The sequence below is a fragment of the Lipotes vexillifer genome, unplaced genomic scaffold, assembly GCF_000442215.2.
Source record: "Lipotes vexillifer unplaced genomic scaffold, Lipotes_vexillifer_v1.1 scaffold644, whole genome shotgun sequence".
Taxonomy (NCBI): domain Eukaryota; kingdom Metazoa; phylum Chordata; class Mammalia; order Artiodactyla; family Lipotidae; genus Lipotes; species Lipotes vexillifer.
In genome coordinates, this window is record NW_006783288.1 from 299,276 (window position 1) to 310,521 (window position 11,246).

General features: G+C 37.9%; 1 protein-coding gene across 4 annotated transcripts in view; it reads right to left on the bottom strand.

Moving 5' to 3' along the window:
• Positions 1–11,246, bottom strand: part of ELAVL2 (ELAV like RNA binding protein 2) — a 133,160-nt gene that overhangs the window by 12,070 nt on the left and 109,844 nt on the right. For all 4 annotated transcript variants that reach the window (XM_007455907.1, XM_007455909.1, XM_007455908.1 and 1 more), the window contains exon 4: positions 2,265–2,418. In XM_007455907.1, coding sequence (XP_007455969.1) covers positions 2,265–2,418 — 154 coding nt within the window. The remainder of the gene's footprint in view (positions 1–2,264; positions 2,419–11,246) is intronic.

The following is an 11,246-nucleotide window of genomic DNA, read 5'->3' on the forward strand; positions in this document are numbered from 1 at the left end:
TTGGGACTAGCAGTGAGAAAAGCCTAGATGATTCAGAGTATGTCAATGAAGAAAAGAGTGAGAGGTTATTAAGAAAGATAGGCTAAGAAAATGCACTAGACCATTATGATTTATAGGAACTTTAAAAAAGAATAAAGGTCTGCTTGCTTTACAATTAATACTGTGTAAGTTGAATGGCTTAGAATTTTACTCTAAGGTAGATGAGGCATTTTTTCCATATACACTTACCTCAGACAGCCCCTATCACTTCACCCTTCCTATTTAAGCTATACCTGCTGCACATTATTACCACCTGATGGCTGAATAACAAAATTGCAGGATTTTTCATTTTAGGTAAAGTGGATAATTTCACTCTGTAAGTCTTAAGTATAAAGATGAAATGGTGATATGACAGCAAATCTATTCTTTCAGTTATCTATTAAGAATGAATAACCCCTAGGACATGACTATTCCATAGGAAAGCATTAGATAAGCAACGAAATGGCCTCTATACAGGATGAGTCATCTAAACCTATGGTCCTCAAACCTGAGAATGCATCAGTATAACCCAAAGGGCTTGGTAAAATGCCCACTCTGAGAGTTTTATTCACTAGGTTTTGGGTGGAGCCCAAGACTGTGCATTTCTAAGGAGGTTCCAGGAGGATGCTGATGCAGAATCACACATGAGAACCACTGACTAAACCAGGAGGTGGTGAGATAAATCCACCTGTGAGTCTATATACTCAGGATGGACTTGCAGTTAAGAGATGGGCTTTCTGTATCACAGGTGAAAGAAATCTACTTTTGATTCACAAGTCCTCACTGAGAATGAATGAATGAAAAAGCATGAATAATATGAACAAAATATCAGGCCATTTTTGTTGCTCTAAACAAATATATCTAGATTGCTAGGCCTGGATTTCTATTTGACCCCATTAGCAGTCTGTGTTGTACAATACACTGTGATAGAATGTATGATAATTACAAAATGCAGCTAAGAAGAAAAGACCACATTTTTATATACCTCACTGGACTAAATTTTCTCCATACAGCAAAACCTACAGGCCATTCTCCCAAGTATGTGAATGATGGTAGATATTACTTTACTTAGAACTCAGAAGTATGGTATTCAGACTCTGTAAGAGGTTAACTAACAGCACAGAGGGGCATAACATAGGCTGCTTCTGATCAAATTCAGATCAACTAAATTGATCGTCACTTGAAGAATTAAAAACTTGGCCTAATTTTACTCTGTGGTCTGTTGTTTCTTTAAAAAGAAAAAAAAAATCACACATTGTAATGTACAACTATCTCCACTGGTACAATAATTATGAGAGAGAGAGAGATGGGAAAGGAAAGAGAAAGAGAATAGGGAGGGTGAAGGAGGGGAGAAAGAAGAAACGCACAGAAAAAAGAAAAACCTATTTTCTTAAAAAAACAAAGAAACCCCGCCCCCCCCCAAAAGACTACTCACAAAATCTTAATGTGACTGCTTGAGTATATGGCATTATAGGTTATTTTCCCCCCTCCTTATCATGTTTCCCTAATTTCATTATGTTTTAAAAAGAATATTGCTTTTACAATAGAAAAATATGCCGGTGCCTTATTTTTAAGATCCATAATCAAATCTACATTGCTAGTTTTTCTTTAACTAAAAGCTTTAGCAGAAGAGCTAGCTCCCTTACATACAAAATTTTTAATAAACATATTAGTCTTCTTATTTTGGTTTGGTTAAAAGTAATATAAGGGATAAAATAAATTTTTAACATTCAAAATTTTAAACTCTTACACATGCCTATACAACACAGCATGGACCTGAAAAATAGCCTTAACAGCAATTACCACTGTAGATGTAGTGTAATCCGCTCCTGGAGAATTAGCTGCACTAAACTATGTTTTTCACAAAAATAAGATTGTTTATTAGTACTTTATAAGGAGGATGGGAGCTTTTTTCATGCAGCAGCTAGGAAATGAAGATTAATTTGTAATAATTATTTGTAATAACTTACATGTAATAATTATACTTATAAATTTATTACAAGCCACAAAACAGACTCCAAACCTGCACCTTTGCAGAGGAAATGACTCAAGCTTGCTCGCTACACTCCACAATCTATTCTTATCCATGCATATCTATGAACAGTCCCAGCAGAAAACTGCATTTTCTGACCCACATATACCTTTGATGTGTTCCAGAGGTAAGACTTCTGTATGGGAAGGCAGAATATTTCACCATCTGCCAGTCGGAAAGCAGAAAAGACTGTCCAGAGCAGCTGCCTACTTACCAGTGACCTGGTCAACCAGAATACGAGAAGTAATAATGCGTCCGTATTGTGAAAAAAGTTGTTCCAACTCCTTCTGTGTCATTGTTTTCGGAAGTCCACTGACGTACAAATTTGCATCTCTGATAGAAGCTGAACTTGGGCGAGCATAGGAAACCTGGAAAAGAGCAATGAAACGTATATGCACACTCAGTGACCTCCCTTCCAAAACCCAAAAACTGCCTCAAGTTAGTTAGCAGCTCTTGCATTACAAGTACACAACAAGTACTGAAGTTTAAGCAAGTCCAGAGTGAACTGTTTCATTTCTGGAGAAATTCTCGACAAATGAGAAACGCCATTCCCTTGCATGGAGAGAAGACAGTATTTACCCCTACCTTTGTAAGTGTTTAAAACAGACCAGTGGTGCATATAGCAGAGTACTACTCATGGTAATAAGTTATCCTTGAGGGGGGAAATCCCCCTAAACTAAGGATTTAGGCTCAATCAGAAGACCAAGCTTAAAGATTCTAAATTCACCTGACACATCTGTGTGAACTGTTTTTGCACTTCTCCCATCTCGGGGGTTGGGGGTGATGGTACAAAGTTCCTGAAGAATTTATTATAAGTACGTCCTTTTGATTTATTCGAAAATAGCTACCGTCCTTAAATTGCAAGAAGTTGAAGCATGAATGAACTGCACCTCCTGTTATCCTTTGCCTACTGTCTTCTTGTCCACAAATCTCTTTAATCTTGATTTTCAAAAGGTCTTAAGTCTGTCTACTGGTTTACTGACTTTACCTGCCATTTTAGGTACCCTTTCAAAAAGCTTCCCATCTTTGAGATATAGTGTCCAAACTTCTACCAGGATGGAAGACACAACAAATCCATGTGTATTTATCATCAACACTCTTTACATGAACTCCAGGAGGAAAGGAGCTGTATCTGTCTCTCTTATCACTGTATCTTAGCCCATCACATGTGCTAGAATATCTGCTGAGTAAAGCCAGGATAGTACCCCACTGATCCCGTAGGTCCACAACAATTTGCAAGGCACACAGCATTCAAGGAGAGTTCATCAGGTCATCTAGATCTTGCCCAAACTGTGACCGATAGCTCTGTGCCTATAATCTATCTCTGCCAATTTTAAGTTAGCACTGAGTCTCATGTGCTATTTTGACCTCACTTCCTTTAGTTTAACTGTAAGCTCTTCTGGACTGACTACTAGGACAGGACCTTCACAGTATACCCCATCTGCCAGACCATTCATAAAAATGGCCAATGAGTCTACTCCTGGGCTTGATTTGGTGGAGTACCATGACAAGATATCTTCTGCCTGTTCATTGTAGCCATTAGTATCCACCTTTAATCTGGCTCACTGCTTACTGCAAAACAAAATAAAAAAATACCTTTTCAAGTTAAACAGTTTTTGATATTTGGTATGAAACACCAAATATTTTCTCCATGATTTCAACTATGTCCACAGTTCTCTGTGTTATCACTATTTTTTTCTTTCCAGAAAAAAAAGACAGGTTTTATAAAGGTTTTGCTCTCTTTCACCCCAATCCCCATAGTGTTAACATTTAATACTCTTACCCTTTATTCAACAAGTTGGCTCAATAACAAGTGAAACTACACCTGCTGCTCCAAAAGCTGTATTTGGAAGTCACATTAGCACTGTCTTATACTACAGACACAGGTAATTTGGAATAGTGGTGGAGAAAAGGTAGATAACTATTCACATACTACTCCTTTTTTCTTTATGCCTAAATACTTAAGAACAATGAAGACTGGGGAACTTAAATATAAGTGAGAATTAAGAAATGAAAGAAATTTCCAAGTGCTCAAAATAATTCAAATGGAGTCTAATCTTGGGACTGCTAAAAACTGATAAAAACAAAGCAAATTAACTATATGTGCATTCAGTGATGTGAACACACGAACATCCAATTTCTTTTCTAAAATACAATCCTTCATTACCTGGGTAAGCTAAAAATCCCACCACTCAGCCACTCTTAGAATCTAGGACTCTAAGGCTTTATTTCAGTGGCAGGGAGCTCTCACCAAGTCAGCTGTTAGTCTGCTCCAGATTGTGTGACTGAAGTGTTCCCCTTATAAAGAGCCACTTCCCATGGGCAACAGAATAGGCACCTACACACGCTCAGAGTTAGGAGGTTTACTTCCAATGACTGATGAAGTAGGCAGCCTCAACACAAGCTCAAGCAAAGGTGACACCTCTCTAAACAATATGCTTGGGCTCAAAACCAGGTTTAATTCATTAAGGGCTCTTGAATTTGAACAAATTTTACCTTCTTTGTATGGTTAATAGGAATAATAAAATCTCTAATCCACCTAAATTGCTATTAGCACAGAGCCTAAAAGCCTAGGTGACTACACTGTATTTACCTCTACATGCATCTGAGAATGTAGGTAAAGACCTCAACCATTACAGTTGAGAGTAACCTGAGTCCCTTACTGTGTTCCAGAATAATTTACTCACGCAGTGACATTCACTGCTTTGTGCATTTCAGAGGAGTGTGGGTGGAGTGTTTTAAAAGTTATCCTAAAATATATTTAGAAAAACGGGTTTATATTTAGTGCTTATGTAAAAGCTTTGAAAACATACTTGGGTCAGTTATGTTATCTGCATTTTTTTTTTCTTTCAGTGTCTGGTCTTCAGTTCACATTGCTTCTTTAATTCCCAACCTGTATTGACTATATTTTCTTATTTTCTGTATTCTCAATGCTCTGGCATTTGTAGCCTTGATCCTGGAGAGACTGCCCCTCCCAGGAACAACTAATTTACTGACTCCCCCATGAGGTACCTTTGATACACAAACCAGTCAATCCAGAGACCACACCCCCAACTCCTTTATCAAATTCTCACATCAAGCCAATATTCCTCCTGCTCTAAATCAGCTCAGGGCCAGGTAACTTACAATCAGGGACCACCCCTATAGACCAGAGCCCTCCAAAACTATTCAAACTACCCAACGCCAAACTTACTCAGTGTACCTGTCCTGCCTTGTCCTTAGCTTTCCACTAGGACCCAACAAAAGCTCTGGGCCATGCTCTGCCCTCTCCCCTCTGCCTCCTAGCCATCCCTGGTGCATGCCCATGTGGCCTTGCATGGAACATTGTGCCTCCTGTTTCCAGAGATCTGTTAAGTATAAACTTCTTCCTTCATAACAATCATTTATGTGTCTGTATGTAAGGTAAGACACCTGATTAAAACAAATCCCAGGTACATTTTTAGAACACAGCTACATTAAAAGGGCTCCAAGAACCAATAACAAACCTTCTCAAAATATTGTTTTTCAGTAACTTTGTCAAAGAACTGGTTCCTATCACCACAGGCAGACTGGGTGATTGATTGTATAGAAGCTCATGGTGGTAACAATATTTCCATTTAACTTACAGTTTAGGGGCTGATGGGACTTCACCATTTGCAAAGCATTTTCAGATACAGTATTTTGTTTGTGCCTCACCACAACCCTGTGAGGGCACACATTAGTATTTTATAGCTGAGGAAACATACAGACAAGGTAAGTAAAATTCCTAAGGTTATACACAAGTGTTGAAATCTGGCTTAAAATTCTGATCTTCTGAACCCATGTCCTTGTCTCCTTGTCGGGTTTTCATGCCACAATACCACATTACAGTAACTAGCTCATCAGTGCACTTGTTCTGAGAGTTTGAAAAATTAAATTAATCTTGATTGTTTCTTAAACACACACACAGTGAAACTGAGGAGGACAGACAGTAGAATAGGATGGCACCAAAAATTACGGTTAAGTCATTTTATTTTCCCATTAATATTTTTTAAAGCAACTTTTCCCAAGAAACAATGAGTGGCCACTAATTGCAATTAACTGGAAAAACTACACATCATAATAAGAATTCTGAAATTAGTTTTATTACTTTCTAAGTTTTAGAATTCCATTAAATGAGCATCGTACCACCACTCCCCCTTGCCCACTTCCAGGAAATAAAGATGAAGGAAGGCAACTTCTCTCCTCCCAGATCAATGTGCTATGTCTCCCCTCTATACGTTTACTGTTTCTTGGGATTAAAGCAGCCCCCCCTCCCCTCGCTATCAAGGATATCACTGTCAGCAACATCCTCCCTTCCAGGAAACGGAAAGTATTTCTTCCTCTTCTTCTACCTCAAAGGATTATAAACAGAAAACATACTTAGACCAAAGCAGGCAGAAGACTTGCAATAGGATATGGACTTATATTTTACTTTGGAGATTCAAATCAGTTTCCAGACCAAATTTTCTATCTGGCAATTATCAGCAATTCTTGACTCTGATTTTTCTGTGGGTCTGGAGCTCAAACTGGTGCCTGGCTTTAATACTTACTAGAGAACTACTCTTGGGCTACCTGAAACCTCAAAGTGTTAAGCCTAACTTTGTGGTTCTTCAAGACTAAAATAAAACCCTGTGGAGAAGACCCAAGACATGGTTTTGTTTTATGGCAACTTCTTTATTAGAAATACTTCGATAAAACTGAGTTATCTGTAGTGAGATGGATGGACCCAGGGTTTGTCATACAGAGTGAAGCAAGTCAGAAAGAGAAAAACAAATACTGTATGCTAACACATATATATGGAATCTAAAAAAAAAAAATGGTTCTGATGAACCTAGGGGCTGGACAGGAATAAAGACCCAGACGTAGAGAATGGACTTGAGGACATGGGGAGGGGGAAGGGTAAGCTGTGACAAAGTGAGAGAGTGGCATGGGCATATATACACTACCAAATGTAAAATAGATAGCTAGTGGGAAGCAGCCGCATAGCACAGGAAAATCAGCTCGATGCTTTGTGACCACCTGGAGGAGTGGGATAGGGAGGATGGGAGGGAGACACAAGAGGGAGGGGATATGGGGATATGTCTACATATAGCTGATTCACTTTGTTATACAGCAGAGACTAACAGATCCTTGTAAAGCAATTATACCCCAATAAAGATGTTTAAAAAAAGAAAGAAATACTTCGATACAATGAACCTCCAGCATATGTTCCAGTGGGGTCAAAACAGCTTCTTCTTTCACCACGTGAGAGCTGTTCTCCAATCTACATTCACTGGATTAACAGATAGGTTTGGATTTTACATTTTCACTGCCATTTAAACAGGTAAATATTTAATGCCTGAGGAGCAAGGTTATGAAATATCAAAACTACTAAGTGACGGATCTAATTTAAGAGGCAGCCAGAGAGTCTGCAATTTAAATATTTAAAGATGATACAGAAAGTACAACACTGAACACCAATCTACTCCAAAGATAGCAATTTAAAACTCAGGTTTATTCCTCACAACCCTACAAGTGATATAATAAACAAAGACAAGCAGTGCTGAGATTACTTGAAGGGAAAAGGATGGGAGACAATCAGAAGTACCAGACAAATAAATGCTCTAGCCAATGGCTTCTCAAACTGTTCTTCACAAATGAGATCAGACCGGACAAAACAGAGATAAAAACAGAGTTATCAAAGTAATTAGGTCTTGAAAATGGAATAGTTTGAGACACAGTATGTTCCTTGCAATTAAAACCTCATTTCTTCATCAGCAACTAAAACTAATTATACATTAAACATTCAAGGACAAGTAACACATATACTAAGAATGGGCTATCAAAACACAAGTTAATCAAAATACACAGAACTAAAAGAAATGAAAATATCTTATGGGAAGAATTGGTACTTTATTACATGTACATAGTAAAGTTTAAAATCCCTGCACATCACTTTATCAGCAGTCCATCTAAATGCTTTTGTCCAAAAATACAACTGCTCTCAATTCTCTCTGCTTCATCAATGATCAGTGACAGTGAACATTAATACCAACAGATTAAAGTGATAAGGACTATAAATGAACAAAGCAATCTCTTCTTTATTAAACTAAGGACATCTGAAAAATCTCCCACTGGCAAGATCACCACTGAACAACTTCTATCACTTGTCAATTACTGACCCAGGACTACAAACATTAAACCTGAAAATTAGATACTTGCCACTTCAGACTTTTTTTTTGAAAAGCTCCATTCAAATCTCTTCAGCTGAAAGAAGTGGACAAGGTCATAGTTATGCCTATTTAAACTGAGAGTTAATTGCTGCTCATATCAAAAAACGGAGTCTTGATGGGACTGAGGAAAATGATACTATCGCTAAATAAAAATTAGCTCCAGCTCTGGCAGGCAGTAGCAAAGGTCTTGTGAAAGCATCAAGGCTTTACAGGCAGGGAGCTATATTGGACCCTCCAAGAGAGCTCAGAAACACACAGAAAGATGTGACCTCTAACCACAATTCAGGCCACAGACCTCAAAACCCACCAAAAGGAAGCAATATCCTTTGATCTACTTCTAAACGCAAAACCCTACCAGGAACAGGTCTCAAACACACACCAAGACATATACATATCCGTCCAAGATTAGGTTTTGCACAGGACAAGCATGTTTCACAGAGGGCTGCAAATGAGTAAACTTGAGAGAACAAAGCATACAGAAGTAAGTCCATAAGAAATAAAGATTCCCTCTAGCAAAGGTGCTGGAGATAAAAGGAATAATCATACCTAACAGGAAGACTTAGTAAAGGTACTGTAGATTAGAGCAGTTGCCTTTAAGAGGTATTCCAAGAATACAGAATACTGCATCCATGGAAAACACACACGGAACCTCAAATTTTACTGAGACTGGGTTGGTTGAATGCTTTCAGTCTATATAAAGATAGTTTTGATTCAAAGGAGAAGTTCAGAGATACCACAAAATACATTTGATTGGGTTATTCTGTGCTTAAAATCTCTCAGGGACTCCCTAATGCTTTAAGATTAATTTCAAGTTTCTTAGTCCATTATACTCAGGGTACTGACTAGCTTCTCTATATAAACACATACAACCTTCAGTAGTTTCCCAAAGCTTCCTGCTCTCACTTCCCTGTGTTAGTGTAAGCTGCTCTTTCCAGTCATCTAAATTTTCATCACTTCAGACTCTGCTTGGGCATCACCTAGTTTCTAAAGTCAACTCTCATCCATCCTCTCTAGTCTGAGCTGGGTACCCCTTACCTGTGCCCACACTGCATTATATGCCTTGTTCTCTTAAATACTGAGGAAACCAAGATGTACTCATCTGCTACTGTGTCTTGTGACTGGCTTAACTGCTTGAAATATGAAACCTTGTCTTTATCCTCTTTGTTCACCCTAGTACCTACCAAACATATATTGTAATGAGGATGATTTATCATTACACACTTATTGAGGAGACTTTATTTTTGAAATCTTGTCTAGAAAGTTAGGAGAGGCCACAATCTGCTAATATACCAAAAATCCTATGTGATGATACTTTCTGAATATACTTGACTGTAGATTCCACTAAACATTAAAAAAAAAAAAATTAAGTCTCATTTTGTAAACTGGGGATTCAAATCTCAAGAGGCAATAAAATCTTAAACACAGTTATATGTTGCAGGGGTGGGGGTATCGTAATTTTGGAGCAAAAATACAGATATCATTTAGTCCAAACTCTTTGTATTTAGAAAAAAAGGGAAACTTCATACTTGTCCAAAGACACAGAGCAGCAAAAGAGTTGGGTGTAGAATACCAGAGTGTTGACTCTTTGTCAAGGGGTTTTCCATTACACCACTGGCTGCAACACACAGTCTGAAACCATGCAAATTTCTAGAGAAATGATCAGACATTTATAAGGAGATACTAGAAAACATATGCAAGAAGGAAAGAACCTTAATTTTGCCAAATGCTTTCTTATGCATAAGGAAATCTGAAATACATCAAATGAGTCTTTCCCTTAGGACAGTTACTGTATTTCTCCTACTAGTAGTGCCTGAGAATTATTTAGGAGAATTATTTATGAGATATTTGAGAAAAATCTAATAGGGGTGAGGGGAATTGAAGAGAAAAAAATAAATCAAACTAAGAATCCTGAGACTGGGACTTCCCTGGCAGTCCAGTGGTTAAGAATCCGCACTTCCACAGCAGGGGGCGTGGATTCGATCCTTGGTCAGGGAACTAAGATCTCATGCAGTGCACTTCGTGGCCAAAAAAAAAAAAAGAATCCTGAGGCTAACACACTTTACCTTTTTTTAAAAGAATCACGTACCATTTAAGATAAAGGGAAAACAGCAACCAGATGTCTTACACCAGAGGGACTTTCCCAGTTTCTCATCATTTCCAAGTTTTAGTGCAACATCATTAAATAAAATTCAAGGCAGGTGATTCTTATATCCAACTTAAAGATGAAGCTAAGAATAAGTGATCATATATGACACTGTTAAAAACAATACTAAAACTACTAAAGAGCCACATGAAAACAAAAGTGTGCTGGTTGTGAAATCTGTATGACACAACTAATCATAAACGGAGGACTTGACAGATTAGATTTCCCTTTTCACACATCTTAAACACCCTCTGAAAAATTACCTTAAGCAGAGTTTATTAAATGTTACCCAAAACAGTTTCATCCATGTGCATCAATTAAATGAGGGTCCAAATAGGTTGTCATGACAGGCATCTTTATTTTTTATTAAACTATCATAGTTGGCAGGTATCTGTCCTTTTATTGTTGCTTCTGCTTTGGCTGTAGTACACAGTTGGTTCAGCAAGGACTCTCATGCTGGTAAAAGCAAACAGGAAGTCCATGGTAAAGATATTCTTGAAATGCAACTTGGAGAGGCCACAAATACCTTCCAAATTCCTCAAGATCTTTGCACGCAAAGAATTTACCAAAAACTAAAACACAAGTAGAGCGATGGTAGTGGATATGACATCTGAATGCGGTGTGTGGTTAAATCATATCCACTACTGCAGTGGTGGTGGATTAGTCATTCCAAGGTCTAAGCAGGAATCCGTCAATTAAAATGTTCCGTATTCCATTTCCAATCCCATACCTTCACTTAGCTCATTAAAATTTTAGAAAGTGATTACAGTAAAGTGGCATGGAAAAAAAAAAATAGATGGGAGTTTCAGCTGTAACTACCGAAGAATCCATTCCTGCTTTG